At 37.4% G+C, this 21,125-nt stretch overlaps 1 protein-coding gene across 7 annotated transcripts in view; it reads left to right on the forward strand.

The window, feature by feature from the left end:
* LOC127661945 (FYVE, RhoGEF and PH domain-containing protein 4-like) overlaps positions 1-21,125 on the forward strand; it is a 58,904-nt gene that overhangs the window by 19,375 nt on the left and 18,404 nt on the right. For 3 of the 7 annotated variants that reach the window (XM_052152918.1, XM_052152922.1, XM_052152921.1), the window contains exons 2-4: positions 8,298-8,384; positions 19,307-19,444; positions 20,722-20,875. In XM_052152918.1, coding sequence (XP_052008878.1) covers positions 8,298-8,384; positions 19,307-19,444; positions 20,722-20,875 — 379 coding nt within the window. Of the gene's footprint in view, positions 1-892; positions 990-8,297; positions 8,385-15,333; positions 15,421-16,399; positions 16,436-19,306; positions 19,445-20,721; positions 20,876-21,125 lie in introns of those variants that run through there. The other 4 variants (XM_052152919.1, XM_052152925.1, XM_052152920.1 and 1 more) reach the window with 4 other exon arrangements.

Here is a 21,125-nt window from a genome sequence, read left to right on the forward strand (position 1 = left end):
TACACCACCTCTCGTTTTCCCCGTTTCCGCGATGCGATCCGCTCTGAACAGCTGAAAGCCCGGCAGATGAAACGCTCGGTCCAGAAAGGCTTCACTCAGCCAGATTTCTGTGAAGCACAAAGCAGCAGAGTTTGAAAAGTCCTTGATTGTATGGTTGAGGAGATGTCTATATGGGTATTTAAATTGAGTAATTGTCATTCATATCAGCACAAACCAGCCAAAATTAGGATTGTTAGAGATTGCACTTTTCACAAAACGAATCAAATTTGGCCTGGTGCAATATACATTGAGCGATTACTGATATGTTCAGATGTGTTGTGCAAGACTTTATGCATTTGTTGATTGAGGTGTGTGAAGTGATGCTGTACAATCACAGTAAAGTATGAACGATCTGTTCAATCCTTCCCTAATAGCACTAAATCTAAGATGGAGAATTGTGCAGTAGAAACTGCTTTCAGCACAGATATGTTTGGCTGTATTTGCGGCATTACCTGATTTGCATAATTTCTTCAGTGAATTATGTGCTAAAAATCTATTGGTGCATTTTATCCATAGTTCTTTCAGATATAACAGATTATAAAATACAATTTTGGGAATGGCAAAATCCTTTTTTTGTTTGTATGTGCAGTTTGTCATATTTAATAGATTTCCCTAGTCGAAGCAGAAGGTTGGTATGTTTGGGGAACATGATGCATCATATCAGCCGATCTTTGTTTATCATATCATGTTGTGTACCTTTAGTTACTGTCAATGTCCAGCTTCCTCCAGTACTGGCTGAAAACCGGTTTAGTGACTGGAGAGGGGAAGAGGTGAGACACAACCACAGGAAGAAGAACAAATACTGCTGCTTGTTTTGGGTGACACTTGTTAATCTGGTTGTGGAGTCGTCGAGGACAGACTGTCTGATAGATTGATTGAGATGGACAAACCTCTTAGGAATGCAAAAACATGGAAAACTCAGCCACGGTGGAGAACCAGAATCAGTGCAGGTACTTTTCTTCATAAGTATTAATGAAAGGACTTTCAGGGATTACACTGATACTACACGCACACACATGCCACGATCTCACGTTTACTCAACAGGCTAGATAAGATGTCTCGCTTATATATTGAACCTTTCACATTCAACAATATGAGGCAGAGACCGATCAAACACCTGCATGTGTCAATGACAGTCAGAGTTTAATGACCGCACACATTCAGATCATTTGCATTTTTTATCTTGTTATTTTCATCTTGTGCACATCTGACAGCCACTTTACTGGTGGTTATTCATATTTAGTTTGAGTCTTTCTTACAAAAATGACCAAGATCCATCTAAAATTGCTTCAGAGTTGTAGCTCAGTACTCGCCACCATCATCAAAAGAAAGATCAATAAAACAAAAAGACATATTTGTCAAGCTGTTTGGAAGAGATCCCAGATTATTATTATTTTACAGTAGTAATTATTGTATTTTTACAGAAACTACAGTGAACATGATTTCTGTAAGGGTCTTAATGACTTTGTTGATTGTGTCAAATGTAATGAATCGTTCCGCATCACAATAGATACATTGATTTAATGTGTGTTGCCATTGACTTCACGCTCATACAAACATAATTCATTTCTGTTTTTCGATATGTGTTACAAATGTTATGTTAAATGAATATGTACATATTGGTAACCGATAGAGCCTGATTTAGGGAAGCATTATTATTTGTATCAAACAAAACCTTAATTCACTGCCTTATTAAAAACCACAATATTTACATTCAATACTGACTGAGAAGATGATTTATGGTCTTTATTTGGTGAATAGTGTGACCGTCCAAAACACTGAATCTCATCACCAGACAGGAAAAAAGTTACACAAGAAGGTTTTTGCACTTCTTCAACTGACGTCAATGAAATGAAAAAGAAACAACAACAACAAACGAAAATGGTGCAACTGAAAGTTATAAAGGGTAACCGTCATTCACATAATTTCTCCCTATGCAGCGCACGCTTTAAGACATCAAACCACAAAAAGACTAAATAGTTTGTAAATAAATGTGCATATACATTTATCCTCCAGCCTAAAGTCAATAAGATAAAGATTTTTGAATGTTTGAGTTGTTGTGACGTGTCGCAGCGAGTACAAATAAATGATCAATCTATTAATTTGAAAATAAAAACATGAATAAATAAGCCAATTTATAAATGGACAAATAAATAGACATATTTAAATGTGTTTATTTAATTCACGTTTAAATGTTGTATTATATTTAACAACAAACGTTGAATTCATAAATCATACATTTAATACATGTTTAAATGCAATTAAATGTAACAATAAAATAGCACATTAATAAGTCATTTTTAAATGCATTTTAAAAAGCTTTTGGCAATTGCTTTTCTTCATTATTTGCCAATGGCTTTTCATTTTTGTTTTACTTTGGCTTTTCTTTATCCATTTGAGAATCAAGTTTGCTATTGTACAGTTGACACGTGGGTGCATCCAATGAGCTTTCCACTCAGTTTTAAGACACACCCCCTCTCACATATCCCACTCGAAAGAGAAGACGGCCTGTGATTGGACGGTTATTTATAGAAGTACGAGACTTTTGTGAATGTAAATGAATGTAATGTTCTCTTGTCACATGAGCTGGACAGATATATGGCCGATACAATGCCGATATATCACACAGTTTAATATAGTAAATAACAAATAAAACGATAATAAACACTTATTTAGCACTATATTTACTGAATTTCACACAAAACAAAAAATATATTGTGTTTTTAATGATTGACAGCAGTTTCTTCAGATTTCTGTTTAGTTATAAAAATGTTATAATGTATTTGCACATGAAGAAATTGTAAATATTTTATGAAGAAATAAATAGCAGTACAAACAGTAGTCCACACAGATGTATGTGCGCATTAACAATCACATTTACTCACATAAGACTGAATCAAACCAATACAGTGACGGTGAAGATGACGTTTACTCATTTAAGACTTGTACTTTGGGCTGCAGCTGCTCTCTAATCAGTTAAAGGCTTAAATTACTGAGCTGTAACTTATTGTCATCGTACATCTGTATACAGCCTCAGGAGGCAGCATTGTCCTGTTTCAGACGCAGCTTTGAAGTTGCACTAACACGCTTGTGCAGATCCACCGCGAGCCTCAATCTCCTGACGGTTCAAACGGCCTTCATCGCTGCTTGGATTGACACGCACTGAACGTCATGAATTGTGAATCAGAGGAACTTTTGACCCTGTTTTGATTCTGGCTGGTAGAATAAGTGCTTCAGAGGAAGATTTATGAGCACTCGATGGGATGCTGGATCTGCTCAAGTTTTGTGAGGTCGGTTTATTACATCTGTTTAAACGAGATATCTGCATATTTGCAGACAGTATATGATATTAGTGTTGTTTATATTTGCTTGTTTATCATTAGATAAGACGGTGAACAGTTACAGGGAACTGTAGAGGAGAGAGAGAGAGAGAAGGAAACAGATGAACACTTTAACATTATGAGCTCAAATGGGTTAGGGGGTTAGGGCATTATGAGCCCTAACCCTAACCCTAACCGTTTAAATGAGACAGTGTTGCACACCAGTCTGTTATTGTAGCAACATGATTACACGTAACAACAAAACAAACTGTGATTGGTCGTTTACATGTCTCACGCCTGTTTTACATCACATGCTGAAGCAGTGTGTCGCGACGATGTCGCAGCAAACATCTCGTGTGATTTTACACCAGCTGCAGAAACTGTTGCGCTCTGTACAGAAAATAAAGTTATTGTTTTTATCAGGAGTTAGACATTGATAAGGAGTTAGACATTGATAAGTGTTACTAGCTTTATCATCATGAAATCATATTGACATGCTGCTGGTGTAATCTAATGCAGTTAAATTATTGAATGTAGTGACGGCCATCACAAGAAGCTGTACTCATATAAACATCATTATTCAGTGGAAAAGGAGGACTATGAGCCTGAATGTTGTTTTTCACAACAGCGACGCGCTGCAATATGTTAACTCGCCATCTTCACCAACAGCCAGGAACAGCAGCCCTTGTAATTAACGCTTATAAAAGTTTGAGGGCAATAGAGCATTTAAATACAAATACTGAATGTACAGACCACATATATAATTGCTGTTAACCCTTTACACCTGCTGTTAACAGTATAAAAAGGGCAGTTTTGTTTGTGTAAGTATGACTTGAAGGTTTAATGATAAAACCGTATGTCTGCTTATATAAATAATTCAAATAATATAATATTGTTTTTGTGTGATTTTATTGTATTATTTATTTGGTTGTCCTATGAGCTGTAATTAAAATAACAGCACTCTGCTTCTGTGCAATATCTACTGTATGAAGTTCTCTTCGTGATGTCCGTCGGCAGAGTCACTTTAATTCAGCGTGTGCTGCAGTTTCCACATGAAACTCGTTGCTTCCGCTTCTGATGTAAATACACTCATTTGTTGACATGGACGGTGAAAAGAAAACTACGCACTGCTTGCGTCCGGGTTCAGTGTGTGGTGGAAAACAGGCCGCAGTCGCTTCATTTGCAAGCTGGTGATTTTTGGCGCCCTCAAGAACAAAATCAGCCAAATGGGAAAATGTTTTGGCCGATGCCAATAATGAAAAACTCTGAATATCGGCAATATGTCGTCGATATATGCTGCTGAATGCCAAGCGCAGCCCTCCTGGAGTTGGCACAATGTTAGGGAGCCGTTCAGAGTCCGCTGGATCTTGAACTCTTCTGTGTGCCGCCAAATCAAATTAATTCATTGATCATCATTTCTTCATTATTTTTGGATCGGCTTTAATCTGCGGCTTCCTGTTGGTAGTGTGTGCACATTCAGAGAAAATCAAACCTTTCGTACAAAAAAGTGCCGATGTACAATTTCATAAATGACCTACAAACAGAATAAATGAAGTATTCAATGTTTCTTTGCTTATTTGTTCCAGAATCCCAAACTTGATTTTCAGGTTTATATTAGATTTCCATCCTTTATATCATGACTACATACCAAAGCCCCAACACTATTCCACCTCCTGTGTGTGTGTGTGTGTGTGTGTGTGTGTGTGTGTGTGTGTGTGTGTGTGTGTGTGTGTGTGTGTGCAGTGTTTGCTGTGAGTCATTATCTGCCTAAAAGAGGGAGGGATATTTTAGGGTCTCACCAGCTCCTCCTTTCATGTTAGCTTAAAGAATGCTTTTGTTCCATTAAAAGTGTGAGTGTTAGTGTGTATGTGAGTGTTAGTGTGTGTGTGTGTGTGTGTGAGAGAGAGTGTGTATGTGGGTGTGTGTGGGTGTGGGTGTGTTAGTGGGTGTGTGTGAGAGAGAGTGTGTGTTTGTGTGTGTGTGTGTGTGTGTGTGTGTGTCAGAATGTGTTATTGTGTGTGATGTGTGTGTGTGTGTGTGTGTGTGTGTGTTTAAAATTAGTTTTAAAGTACATTAAACTGACTTTAGAACCATTTATCAGCACTCATCTGCTTTTTTTGGTTATTTATCGGTTTATTTTATTAAATGTATAAAATGGCTTGTTCCAGTCCTCTAATCTGATTGGATAACAGTGTTCTAAGAGTGCTGATATTAATTAAAACAGCACCAGCGCTTCACAGTTTGTGTGTGTTTCAGACACACTGTCGGTCTGTGCATTACTTTTAGCTTTGGCTTTATTTGAAACTATTTTCATTAGTGGAGCAGAAAAAGACACAATAATTGGCAATATTTAGTTTCTAATGTTCAGTAAGGTACTGGATGATTGTTTGTAGAACTGTTGTATAAAAGCATCGTCACACTTGTAATTGTGTTGAGCTGTGATTTAGATTGAGAACAACAGCACTCTCTGACCTCCGTAAAGGGAATGAGGCGTTGTTGTACCCTCATCTTCACGAGCATATTCCCGACTCTGCCATTCAGCTCGAAGGACTCTCTGCTTTCAGGTTGGACAGGATAGCTAACCTATCCGGGAAGACTCGCGTCACTGGCTTGTGTGTCTATATCAACAATGAATGGTGTGTGAATGCAGCAATTGTCTCTGCGCATTGTTCCTGAAAATTAGATGCAGACCCTTTTATCACCAAAGAGAGATCACAATAGTGATCATCATTGCTGTGTACATCCCCACTAGTGCTAATGTTACAGACAACTCACCCTGATGGCGACTTGAACACAAACCTGAAAACTGTGCTACCAAACTTCCACCAAAACATTGATTTTGCCACACATGGAGAAAACATGCTGGACCTTGTTTATACAAACATTAAGAGTGCTATCAAGGCTGCACCCCCACCTGGGACAATCAGACCACATCTCCATTATTCTCACCCCAACATACTGACCATCCAAAAACAGGTCAACCCAGTTCTGAAGGAGGTGAGAATATGGCCACAGGGAGCTCAATCAGCACCTCAGGACTGCTTTGGGAACACAAACTGGGACATTTTCAGAGAAGTTGCCACCTATTGTACCTCCTTTACACCTGGAGGAGAATACTGACTCAGTTATTCGCTACATTAGCAAACGACTTCACAGACTCTTGGGACACACGGCGCATGTTTCAGTGTACACGATCCATCACTGTCTACAAACACCTCATGTATGCAGCAGAAATGCACTAAATGATTTCTCTGCACAGAATACAGAACCCGTGAGGAAGACCCCTCCTTCCAACGATCATGTCCTTCTGTCTGTCCACAGCCGACGTGAGGATTTCTTTTCATTGAGTTAACCCATGGAAAGCTGCTGGACCTGCTGTGTGTTCAGCGAATGCACTGATCAGCTGACTGCCATTTTCACCAACATCATCAACACTTCCCTGAACCCGGCAACAGATCCTGCAACTACCGGCCTGTAGCAGTCACACACACACACACAAGTGCTTTGAGAGGCATGTACTGAGGAACATGAAAGACCCCCGTATGGAAATGTACAACTGTATATGACTGGTGTGACAATAAATCTCTCTTGAATCTCTTGCACGTGTGATATTGCGTTTGTTTTTATGTTATATTTGTGTTCTCTGTTGTTCAGTGTGTTGTTCTTCTTCATTTCTCTTTTTTCCTTACCCAGTCTGTTTGGATAATGTTCTAACATCAGCATTTATATTAAGAGTCAGTAAATCCTTCACTTGTGTGTATTGAAGAGACGGTAATAAAATCTGCTTCTTTACTGAGATCGTGACGATACAGCCTTTCTTGTCTCCATGTGCGCGTATGTTCATATGTACCTGATGACCTCCGATGATGAGGCGATGCTTCATAAGCCGTGCTGATGATCTGCGTGTCTGTTTACTATACACCGCTAAGAAAGAACTGAGCGTAAAATGTATTGCATTTCTCCCGCAGCTTTCTGCTCCCTGGTGGTGTATGGTTTGTGGAGGCGTGTCAGATGGCGAGGAGGCGTGTCCTGTCAGCGGATGATTTCATTCATTCTGTCTGTGCAAGTGTGAGATTAAACAGTAAAGCTATAACTGAAACCATGAGTTTATAAACTCCTATTTAATGCTAATAATATGTCAGTTATTGCCAGCCTGTAATATAAAGCAGATCATGGCTGTGGCTGATACCGGAACTGCTCCACATTGGGGTTGATAATGGCGGCGCTCTTGTTTTCCTGAATTAATCAAGTGGATTACGGTCGTGTTTTATGCTTTATAAGCTGCTGTTCATGCAGGAACCACATTATATTTCATGAGCTTTGGAAATGGAGTAGATTAACGTCGCTCTTAGATGCTCGTGATGTAACCGCTAGAATGAATTCAAACAATCTCTAGAGATGAACTGTTGTTTGGCAACACGTGGATGATCATGTTGTAAGTTTGTGTTTAGTGAAGTGTTTCTGTCATCAGAAGGCTTTAGTAAGAGTAAGATGCATTATGGCATTATATAATGTAATGTGTCCACAGTGGGGAGGTTAAAATAGGCTCCAATATAAGAAAATATACGTCTTTATCTATTTATTCATATTTAGTTTATATGTTTCTTGAGATTCACCCTTTAACGCTCAGATCTGTGTGTGTCTCTCAGTCTCTCTGAGCTTTTCTTTTACAGTATCTTTATGTGCATGTACATCATTGTGGACACAACATGTCTCTGTTTCATCATCATGTATGTTGACTAGTTTAAACACATATATAAATGCTTACCGACCCCTCAGAGGGTCTTTCCTGATGTGTGCTCTGGTACATTGAACACTTCCTGTACCCCTCTCTCTCTCTCTCTCTCTCTCTCTCTCTCTCTCTCTCTCTCTCTCTCTCTCCTGTAACTATCCATAAAAAGTGGAAAATAATTAAATATTTCTCTTGGTGTCTTTTAGATAAAGTTGGCAAGCCAAGCAGCTTTGCTTCCAAACAATCTGATGAAGAGGAAGTTTGTGTTGGGGTGAAGATCACTCAGAACAAAGGTGAACTCTCTCTCTCTCTCTCTCTCTCTCTCTCTCTCTCTCTCTCTCCTGTCAATTCAATTCAAATGAGTTTTATTGGCATGACAAATTGTAAATGTATTGCCAAGGCATTTATAGGAGCATGAAAAATAACAGAGTAGAGCAAATTCTCTATTGAACAAGTGTAAAAAAAAAAAAAATGTGTGTGTGTGAGAGAGAGAGAGAGTGTTTGTGTGTGTGTGTGTGTGTGTGTGTGTTTGGACAGGAGAGACTCTCCTCTCTCTCTCTCTCTCTCTCCTCTCTCTCTCATTCTGTATGTTTCTGTCTCCATTGTTTCAGGATTGTTATCCTTTACTGCTTCTGTTGATGTTATATTGCTTGTCAGATTGAATCGTTGTTAATCACGGCTGCACTGATCCTGCTGTCCATTGAGTGTGATGTGTTTGTACTGGAAGAGACATTAGACAGTCATTAATAAAGTATTCTGACATTGTGTTCAATGGTTTAACCACATCAGTCATTTTTCTGATGTTGTTTGAGATGGTATATTAATACACTACCGGTCAAAAGTTCAATATAAATTGTAACTATGTTTGATTCTCTTGACAAAACTCGGCTTGTATTTATTGCATCAGTGCTGAAGTGTCCAGCGTATATGTGAATTCCTTCAATAGTGTTTAAAAGCGTCTCACACTTATTAAAGTGTGCAGAGCTGCAATCTACACTAAACATGGTCACTCAAGATTTGAATTGAACCGTTTTGGTAAAAGTCATAATCAAGAATGAACATGTGTGTCCAAACAGTTGACTGTTGGTGTAAATGTACATGCAGAACTCCATATATGCCATCTTGTGCTCTGCGTGTCTGTAGCTCCAAATCCTTTCCCTTCAGTTTGTTCACAGTCTGATCAGTATGATGATGTCAGTATTGATTAGAAAGGCTTCTGTATTCCAGACATCGGATTGAATATTAATAGAGGTCTATGATGACGTGACATTACACAAGCTGTGCTGGTCAAACTTGTTTGAGTTTGGCTGGCATGATTGACACTGAGAGAAGAAGGTCCCTGTGATAGCAGACTAGAACGATGATCATATGATATTACAGGGAGACTTTACCTTTATGTCATAGTTGGGATTGGTTCTGAGGATTTGACCTACAGTGGTCTATATTGTCTATAACAATTTGTACTCCAATGACTTGAGGAATCACTGAAACAGAGCAGCGGCAGTGTTGGAGATATAGTTTGTTACATCATGACCCCACAGATGGCTGTTTTTGTTTGTCCTGTGTTTAGTCATTTATTTCAGGTCAGTTTTACCTGAGACAAGCTGCTGAATATTCGGCAGCACACTCCAGACAATCTGGAGTTGGACATTTTATTCAGAGGAGCAACTGTGTTAAAAGACGCAAGTGTTTGAATCAAGCCGGCGTGCTGGTGAAGCTCAGACAGTGTGGCTTTCATCCATCTAGTGAATCTCTGCTCTCTTCCTAACAAAACGGAGGAATTACTTCTCATCAGTCATTGAGTCCTCTGCACTTCAGTGACTGTCTGGTTTCATCCAGTGTGATGAAAAGGTTTAGGTAAAATCACTCTCGGCCCCATTCACCAGCACACTTCTTTTTGAATTGGTGCCTTCTGGCCGACGTTACAGATCTCTGAACACCAGAACCGTCAGACACAGGAACAGTTTTTACCCTGTTCCACCTCATGAACAGTTAAAACTGCCCCCAAATACTTTCCTTTTGTCAATACAACAGTTGTGGTATATAAATGATGTTTTCCTTGGTTCTTCTTCTGGTTTTCAGCACCTCTGAGGATACCGGTGCAGAATATCTGACACGTAAACATTGTCTGAGAACCGATGTAAAGTAAAGTGATATATATAAACTGTCTTGTTCCAGTGTTGATTCACGTTCACGGTCGATGATTGTATGCGCAAGCCACCGGAACCCTCCTCAGGCCTTGGTTTCGCACACTTTTATAACTTTGCCCCCCGTGACCTATAGAGGGCGCACACTCACAAAACATTCAAACGTTTCAAGTCTAAATTATAGTGAACAGAAATTAAAGTACAAATAATTATATTTAAATATAAACTGAAATATTTATATGGCTCCTACACACCGGCCCCTAATTGTGTGTATGGCAACAACTGCAATATTCGATCCATCCCTTCCTACTTCTCCATATTTCATTTATATTCTTTAACATATCCTCCTTATTACATCATCTACACAAAACTGTATGTACATGAAATATTCCAACAACATTATTGCTCTGTTGTATATTTTTTTATTATGTTATATATTTGTATATCTCTATATGTATATATGTTTGAATGTATATGTATATGTTTGTTTGTGTATATGTATATGTTTTTGTTTGAATGTATATATGTTTGAAAATACTGTATATGTATATGTTTGTTTGTGTATATGTTTGTTTGAATGTATGTTTGTTTGTTTGTTTGTATGTATATATGTTTGAATATATATGTTTGTTTGTATGTATATATGGTTGTTTGTATATGTATATGTTTGTTTGTATATATGTTTGTTTGTATATATGTTTGAATGTATATGTTTGTTTGTTTGAATGTATGTTTGTTTGTTTGTATATATGTTTGAATGTATATGTTTGTTTGTTTGTTTGTATGTATATATGTTTGAATATATATGTTTGTTTGTATGTATATATTGTTACGATTGTGTGAGGGAAGCAGGACAAGGCAGACAGGGGTGTGGATCCAAATGCGGCTTTTATTGCTGATAACATAAAATAAACAAACACTGGAACAAAAGAAACATCCACGATGGGAAAAACTAAACTAACACACTGATGAACATAGGTTGGAGAACATCCACGAAGGGCAGGGATAACATGAACGGGTTAACAAGCAGGGAACACGAAGAGCAGGGTAACCTCCAACGAGCAGGGAACAACAGGCAGAGAACATAAAGAGCAGGGTAACCTCGGACGGACTGACAGATAGCTGGGTAACCACCAATGAGTAGACAGAATGGCAGGGAACACGAACAGAGAGCGTCTTACCAGACATCAGAGACACGGAACGTTAACGTACGACCACGGGAAGGGAAAACAGTGGGGTTTAAATAATGAGACACGGTAATGACAAAATGACAGACAGGTGCGGACAATAACACGCAGACAGGGCCGGAAGGGACGGGAAGAAGGGAAGTGTAGTTTTCACAGAGACAGTGAAACACGGGCGGACAACAAGGAAGACATGACAGGGAGCGTGACTAGTGGCAGACGACACGAAACACGTTGCAGACTACACGAGACACAGTGCAGACGACACGAGACATGGTGCAGGTGAGCGAGGTCGTGACATATATGAATGTATATGTTTGTTTGTTTGTTTGTATGTATATATGTTTGAATATATATGTTTGTTTGTATGTATATATGAATGTATTTGTTTGTTTGTATGTATATATGATTGAATGTATGTTTGTATGTATATAGGTTTGAATGTATATGTTTGTTTGTTTATATGTATATATGTTTGTTTGTATATATGTTTGAATGTATATGTTTGTTTGTTTGTTTGTTTGTATATATGTTTGAATGTATATGTTTGTTTGTATGTATATATGTTTGAATGTATATGTTTGTATGTATATGATTGAATGTATATGTTTGTTTGTTTATATGTATATATGTTTGTTTGTATATATGTTTGAATGTATATGTTTGTTTGTTTGTTTGTTTGTTTGTATATATGTTTGAATGTATATGTTTGTTTGTATGTATATATGTTTGAATGTATATGTTTGTATGTATATGATTGAATGTATATGTTTGTTTGTTTGTATATATGTTTGAATGTATATGTTTGTTTGTATGTATATATGTTTGAATGTATATGTTTGTTTGTATATGATTGAATGTATTTGTTTGTATATATGTTTGAATGTATATGTTTGTTTGGTTGTATGTATATATGATTGAATGTATATGTTTGTTTGTATGTATGTTTGAATGTATATGTTTGTATGTATATATGGTTGTTTGTATATGTTTTTTGTTTGTATGTATATATGTTTGAATGTATATGTTTGTTTGTATGTACATATGTTTGAATGTATATGTTTGTTTGTATATGATTGAATGTATATGTTTGTTTGTATATGTTTGAATGTATATGTTTGTTTGTATGTATATATGATTGAATGTATATGTTTGTTTGTTTGTTTGTATGTATATATGATTGAATGTATATGTTTGTTTGTTTGTATATATGTTTGAATGTATTATGTTTGTATGTATATATGGTTGTTTGTATATATGTTTGAATATATGTTTTTTGTTTGAATGTATATGTTTGTTTGTTTGTATATATGTTTGAATGTATATGTTTGTTTGTATGTATATATGTTTGAATGTATATGTTTGTTTGTATGTATGTATATATGTTTGAATGTATATGTTTGTTTGTATGTATATATGTTTGTTTGTATGTATATATGTTTGAATGTATATGTTTGTTTGTTTGTATGTATACGTGTTTGAATGTATATGTTTGTTTGTTTGTATGTATACATGTTTGAATGTATATGTTTGTTTGTATGTATGTATACATGTTTGAATGTATATGTTTGTTTGTTTGTATATATATGTATACATGTTTGAATGTATATGTTTGTTTGTATGTATATATGTTTGAATGTATATGTTTGTTTGTATGTATATATGTTTGAATGTATATGTTTGTTTGTATGTGTATATGTTTGTTTGTATGTATATATGTTTGAATGTATATGTTTGTTTGTATGTATGTATGTATATATGTTTGAATGTATATGTTTGTATGTATATATGTTTGAATGTATATGTTTGTTTGTATGTATATATGTTTGAATGTATGTTTGTTTGTATGTATACATGTTTGAATGTATATGTTTGTTTGTATGTATGTATGTTTGAATGTATATGTTTGTTTGTATGTATATATGTTTGAATGTATATGTTTGTTTGTATGTATATATGTTTGAATGTATATGTTTGTTTGTTTGTATGTATATATGTTTGAATGTATGTTTGTTTGTTTGTATATATGTTTGAATGTATATGTTTGTTTGTTTGTATGTATGTATATATGTTTGAATGTATATGTTTGTTTGTATGTATATATGTTTGAATGTATATGTTTGTTTGTATGTGTATATGTTTGTATGTATGTTTGTATTTATATGTTTGTTTGTATGTATATATGTTTGTTTGTATGTATATATGTTTGTATGTATATATATTTGAATGTATATGTTTGTTTGTATGTATATATGTTTGAATGTATATGTTTGTTTGTAAATATGTTTGAATGTATATGTTTGTATGTATATATGTTTGAATGTATGTTTGTTTGTATGTATATATGTTTGAATGTATATGTTTGTTTGTTTGTATGTATATATGTTTGAATGTATATGTTTGTTTGTTTGTATATATGTTTGAATGTATATGTTTGTTTGTTTGTATGTATGTATATATGTTTGAATGTATATGTTTGTTTGTTTTTATGTATATATGTTTGAATGTATATGTTTGTTTGTATGTGTATATGTTTGTTTGTTTGTATGTATGTTTGAATGTATATGTTTGTTTGTATGTATATATGTTTGAATGTATATGTTTGTTTGTTTGTATATATGTTTGAATGTATATGTTTGTTTGTTTGTTTGTATGTATGTATGTATGTATGTATGTATGTATGTATTTATGTTTGAATGTATATGTTTGTTTGTATGTATATATGTATATATGTTTGTTTGTTTGTATATATGTTTGAATGTATATGTTTGTTTGTATGTATATATGTTTGAATGTATATGTTTGTTTGTTTGTATGTATATATGTTTGAATGAATATGTTTGTATGTATGTATGTTTATACTGTACGGTTGCATTTGCACTGGAAGCTTCTGTCACCATGACAATTAATTGTGTTTGTAAGCTTACTTGGCAATTAGGCTCATTCTGATTCTGATTAGTTGTTTTAACCTGCAACCAAAAGCTAATTTAGAACATTTAAAGACACACATCAGGTTTTGTTTTATTTGTGTTTGTGAAATGTCAGATGCTCACAACTAAAGTCGCTCTGTCTCCACTCGATTTCAATATGAAGTGAAAGTAAATCAGATCTGCAGCTGAATCTAGTAAACCGTAATGAACGTTATTAGGAAGGTGTGTTATTTCTCAAATGTTGAATCTCTTGTTCATCTTGAGTCCATTTATAAATGTATGTAGTAGCATCATGAGCTTTGTGAGCTGCTGTTGAGTGAGTTTACAGTGAGACTGATGCGTGTTTGAGGTATTTAAGAGGATGTCATCATTTGTTCCTCATTTCAATCATAAACACTTTTCTTGCACTTAAAGTCAAAACCGTGAGTCACTTTTCACTTCATTCAGACCTGCGGTATTCTCACACGAATTGAAATGTTGTTAATTGATTGTTATAAAAAAAATTATTACTATTCAATACATCAGCATATCCTCCTTTACAACTGTGTGTAACACATTAAAAGACACAATTGTAGAAATGTTGGCTATTTTGCTTTCAGACAAAATAATTTAATCAGACTTTATGTGGGACTTTAACAACATACTCACATTTCCTAACTTTAACACATTTTTTAAAAATCCTCACATATAAATAAAGATTTAAAGAACATATTCATTTAAAAAGTCTTTAACACACATCTACTGGATAATTGTAAGTCTGATCAGTCAGAAGTTACATGAATAGAGGTATTATTTCTGTGTGTGTGTGTGAGAGAGAGAGTTTGTGCGTGCGTGTGTGTGAGAGAGAGAGAGTGTGTGTGTGTGTGTGTGTGTGTGTGTGTGTGTGTGTGTGTGTGTGTGTGTGTGTGTGTGTGTGTGTGTGGAGGGAGGAGCCGCTTCCTCGTGTCTTCTATCACAGAGTTTCAGTCAGTGTTGTTTATAGGCGACCGGAAGGCTTGAATGAAGAAAGCAGCTCTTGTATTTTTCTCATGTTTTGGGATTTTGTGGACTCTTTGTTACAGACAGTGGGTGAGATTATTCTAGTTTAACTCTGATCACAGAAACACCTCTGCTAGTCTTCTGTTTTTATTGTTAACATGTCTTGTTTACATGCTAAAACAACTCTATAACAGAGCAAATTAATAGAGATTTGATTTGATATTATCAAACTGTATTTGATAATAGAGGTTTTTGCAAATATTGTCTCTTTCTGTGATACACATTGAAACTTTAATTCTTAAGTTGAATCATTGATTAAAAGTTGAATATTTGATTTTAGAATAAGTGTAAATGTGTGTTAAATGTATATTAATTTGCTCCTTTGAGGAAAAACCCTTGACATGACAGAAATGTCCGCAGACACGTTGAGTTCCAACATTTGGAACCGGTTTAATCCGTTCACCGGTATGTGCTTCTCCTTAATGTTCCTGTACCGCACAGAAAGCACAACACTTCAAGACTTTCATACTATTATTAACCCTTCTTATGCTGAATCTCTTTTGGAACAAAATCAGTCAAGATCAATTGTGAATTCACACATTGCAGATATATATAGAAATATGCAAATAGCTGTTTTTTCCCACATAAACTGAATATTTGATTATTGAAATAAGAGTTGTTATGAGATAAAAAGACTTATACTAACCCTAACCTTTTATACGGGTCAAACATCCATGTAAAGACAAACAATAACATCTGTAATGTTTCTCTGAGCAAAGGTCAGACATGAATGAAGTAATGCAGAAACTGCTGCTGTTAAACTCTGATATGATGTAAAGCACTAGAACTGTCTTTAATCACACACCTGCAATATCTGACCACTAAATTACTCTTTAATCAAATAAATGGGCCCATATGTACATCTTACACATGGGAGATGCAGAACATTTGAACACGTTGAAGCAGTGGATATCATTTAGTCACCATTGACTTCCACTGCATGTTTTTCAGGACAATGAAAGTTAATGGGGACTGAAACATTTTACTAATCATCTTTTGTGTTCTACAGAAGAGAGAAAGTCACACGGGTTCAGAAAAACATGTGGTTAGTAATTGATTAAATGTTTTGGGTGAACGGTCTCTTTTACTACATGTGGCCTTGCAAAGTGTGTTTAGTGTAACGATTGTGAGGAAAATACGAAGTGTTGCGTGTCTGTGGGTGAGAGTGTGTGTGTGTGTGTGGGTGTGAGTGTGTGTGTGAGAGAGTGGGTGTATGTATGCATGTGGGAGTGTGTGTGAGAGAGTGTTTGTGTGTGTGCGCGTGTGTGCGTGCGTGTGTGTGCGTGTGTGTGTGTGTGTGTGTGAGTGTGTGTGGGCTGGTTTGGGTGGTTTAAGAGGAGATTTATTTCGGTAATAATTTGTTAATTAAAATGGTATTATGCTATAAATGTGGTTTATAAGGACATTTCCAGTCTGTGCTGCTCTTTTATTTTTTTTACTTTAGTGTTTGAATTTCAAGTATCTTTGCTGTTTCTTTTGAGAGCTAACCCGAGCTGTAAAAATAATAGTTTTGAAATGATTGCAGTTAGTTATTGTTATTTATATCTTAAACTGCTTCTGAAATCCTCATATGCCATTTTATACTCTGTAGTTTTGAGATCTGATATTATTAAGGTCACATGTCATCGTCTGCAGGCACGTTCCTGTGGATCCATCTTATTAGTCGACCCTGTTTTTCAGGAAGCATGTCTTGTTTGGCCGAACAGAAAAGATTCCTCATAGATTCCATATTGATCAGTCTGAAACACTGAGTTTGTTCTGAAGTTTTAAGGTCACTTTCCACAGATGCACCACTAAATTAAACGTGATATTCATTTTATATGCTCATTTTAAAGTATTACCCTTACATTTATAGTTTATTTTAATTGAATATGTCTTCTATATGCCTTTATAAATGAACTGTGGAATATGTTTCTATATTAATATCTGCATGAAACTGAATTTTAACTTGATGAATAACAACATTATTCTGGAGGCGCGATGTGTCAAGCACATATCAATACAAAGTCAAACATTAATATAAAATAAAATCAATATAGCCTAAAAACAGGTGAAAGTCCCGTAAATCTATCAGGATTATTTCCGATGGGACACCATTATTAAGTTTAATAATAATAATATTCATAATAATAATGTTACATTTATATAGTGCACTTACCAGAGTTCAAGAAAAAGACGTTTCAGTGTATTAGTTTTCTGTGGAGCTTGTAAAGTTTTATCAGAATAAAGTCTTAACCGGTGAAATCCTTTAATCGCTGATGTGAATATAAACGTGGTGAACTTTAAGAGACGGAGAGACGCGCTCCTATGGGAAATCACTTCAGGTCAGGGTTAGGCTAGAAATAAACTCATGAGAATCACGTGATACTTTAACACACGTTTCAAGAAGTGCACATGATCGAATCTTAGTTAATATTGATGAGCTCCAGACACGCACACAAAGAGTTAAAACTGCTCCCATCCGATCTGAATCACAACAATTTCATTTTCATTCATAAGATTCACTTTAGAAATATTGGCTGCACAGATTCATACAATCGTCATTTTGTATATGTTTATTTCAAATGTCACTTTGTCCTTGTGCTTTTTGGATAATCAGTCATATAAATATAGAAATGTAAATATTGTTCAGATGAATCCTTTATTTGGTTTGAAGTCATTATTCGTTCATTTCTGAATAAGGTGTCAAATCCTGATGCTTTGCGGTTGTGGACGGTGCTATTGCCGTACCAGGCGGTGATGCAGCCAGTCAGGATGCTCTCTACAGTGCTGGTGTAGAACCGTGTGAGGATGTGTTGGTTCATTCCAAACTTCCTCAGCCGTCTCAGGAAGAAGAGGCGCTGGTGAGCCTTCTTCACAACGGCCTCAGTGTGGACGGACCATGTGAGTTCCTCAGTGATGTGGACACCGAGGAACTTGAAGCTGCTGACTCTCTCCACCGGTGCTCCATTGATGGTGATGGGGCTGTGTTCTCTGTTTTTCTTCCTGAAGTCCACAACAAGCTCCTTGGTTTTACTGACGTTGAGGGAGAGGTTGTGCTCCTGACACCAGCATGTCAGAGTGTGCACCTCCTCTCTGTAGGCTGTTTCATCATTGTCAGTGATCAGACCTACCACCGTCATATCATCAGCAAACTTAATGATGGCATTGGAGCTATGTGTTGCCACACAGTCATGTGTGTACAGGGAATACAGGAGTGGGCTGAGAACACAGCCCTGCGGGGCTCCAGTGTTGAGGGTCAGTGATGAGGAGACGTTGCTGCCCATTCTAACCACCTGACGTCTGCCTGACAGGAAATCCAGGATCCAGCTGCACAGTGAGCTGTTTAAGCCCAGAGCCCGGAGTTTCTCATCAAGCTTGGAGGGCACTATGGTGTTGAATGCTGAGCTGTAGTCTACAAACAGCATTCTCACATATGTGTTCCTTTTTTCCAGGTGGGAGAGAGCAGTGTGTAGTGTAGATGCAATGGCAACATCAGTGGAGCGGTTGTTGCGGTAGGCAAACTGCAATGGGTCCAGTGAGGGGGGCAGAACAGAGCAGATGTGATCTCTGAATAGCCTTTAAAAGCATTTGCTGATGATGGGGGTCAGAGCAACAGGACACCAGTCATTTAAACAAGTGATTTTGGCTTGCTTCAGTACAGGCACAATGATGGACGTTTTGAAGCATGTGGGGACTACAGACAGGGAGAGGGACGGGTTGAAAATGTCAGTAAAAACACCAGCCAGTTGGCTCGCGCAGGCTCTGATGAAGTGGCCCGGAATGCCATCTGGACCCGCGGCTTTACGGATATCCTAGCTAGTAGTACAGAAATGAAAAACTTTACTAATCATACACAGAAAAACTTCTAACACAAAGTTAAAAGCATGTCATCCTTTACAAACTGCTGACATAACACTCTTTCTCTGTCCCTCAGCTGTAGACAGCAGCAGCCCGACTGAACAAAGCCGTCACAGTGAGCGCTTGAGTCGTGCCTCCATATTCAGTGACAAGAGTCACACTGGAGTAAATGGAAGAAGTTCAGGCCACCGGCAACTACATCCCAAACCACAAGGTATAGACACATATGCATGTACACAAAACACACACGCTCGCACAATTCCACAGTGTTGTCTACTGCTCATGTAAAGTCGCTTACTGAGATGTAAATACACACTAATACACATTTCCCCTTTTCAACAATTCCTGGCCCTCACAGTGAGTCTGGTTTAGGGTTAGGGTGGGGTTAGACAGAGAGGAACTGCCCCCCACAGTGAGTCTGGTTTAGGGTTAGGGTGGGGTTGGTCAGAGGGGAACTGGTCCCCACAGTGAGTCTGGTTTAGGGTTAGGGTGGGGTTAGTCAGAGGGGAACTGGCCCCCACAGTGAGTCTGGTTTAGGGTTAGGGTGGGGTTAGTCAGAGGGGAACTGGCCCTCACAGTGAGTCTGGTTTAGGGTTAGGGTGGGGTTAGTCAGAGGGGAACTGGCCCCCACAGTGAGTCTGGGTTAGGGTGGGGTTAGTCAGAGGGGAACTGGCCCCCACAGTGAGTCTGGTTTAGGGTTAGGGTGGGGTTGGTCAGAGGGGAACTGACCCCACAGTGAGTCTGGTTTAGGGTTACTTGTGGGATTAGTCAGAGGGGAACTGGCCCCCACAGTGAGTCTGGGTTAGGGTGGGGTTAGTCAGAGGGGAACTGGCCCCCACAGTGAGTCTGGTTTAGGGTTACTTGTGGGATTAGTCAGAGGGGAACTGGCCCCCACAGTGAGTCTGGGTTAGGGTGGGGTTAGTCAGAGGGGAACTGGCCCCCACAGTGAGTCTGGTTTAGGGTTAGGGTGGGGTTGGTCAGAGGGGAACTGGCCCCCACAGTGAGTCTGGTTTAGGGTTAGGGTGGGGTTGGTCAGAGGGGAACTGGCCCCCACAGTGAGTCTGGTTTCTCCCAAGGTTATTTTTCTCCATTAAGGGTTAGGGTTAGTAATCACTGTAAGACTTTATAGAGATTACAGGTTTTGTGTTAAAGCATGATTTTCTGTAAAGCTTCTTTGAAACGATGTGTGAAAAGCGCTGTACAAATAAAAATGACTTGATTAGCTGGTTGCTGGTTTGATACCCTAAATGAGTGGGCCATCACCGTTGTGCCCTTTGACATGGCCCTTGTCCCCAAGTTATCCAGGAGGCAAATTTGTTATAGGTTCATATTGCTTTTGCTCTCTGAAGTCAACATTGAATGAAAACTGAAATGTGGTTCAACCGGATCTGGTCATGCAATGATCCTTTAAGATTGTCAGATTTTATAATAGTTCACCAGACTCCAGCATTAACATGAGTACATTGTAAATTGCTCTTTGATATCCTGCAGTGCCTCCAAAACCAACACACCTCCAGAGTCCGGTGACAGAAGTCTCTATTAACAGAACGTCACCCATTAAACCCAGCATGGAGGGCAGAGGAGTAGAAGGAGCCATTGGAAAGGGCAGAGTGTCCAACCTCATCAGCCGCTTTGAAGAGAACAGGTACTTGTGTGAGATCTACTCCATTAGTTTGTGAAAAGCCAGCTTTACATCTGCATCGGCCTGTCTTCTGTCCACTGTATTGAGTTTTTATTCTAGATATTCAGACAATGTCACATGTATTGAACACCGTTCTTTGGTTTGGCTTTAGGCAGCTGGCATGCCTTCATTGCCTTTTGCTGTATGTGCCAGTGTTTGACAAATGTTTGACTGATGAGTTTCTAGAGAAAGATGTTTCTTTTTGGCCATTTTT

This window comes from Xyrauchen texanus, chromosome 21 (genome assembly GCF_025860055.1).
Source record: "Xyrauchen texanus isolate HMW12.3.18 chromosome 21, RBS_HiC_50CHRs, whole genome shotgun sequence".
Lineage (NCBI taxonomy): Eukaryota > Metazoa > Chordata > Actinopteri > Cypriniformes > Catostomidae > Xyrauchen > Xyrauchen texanus.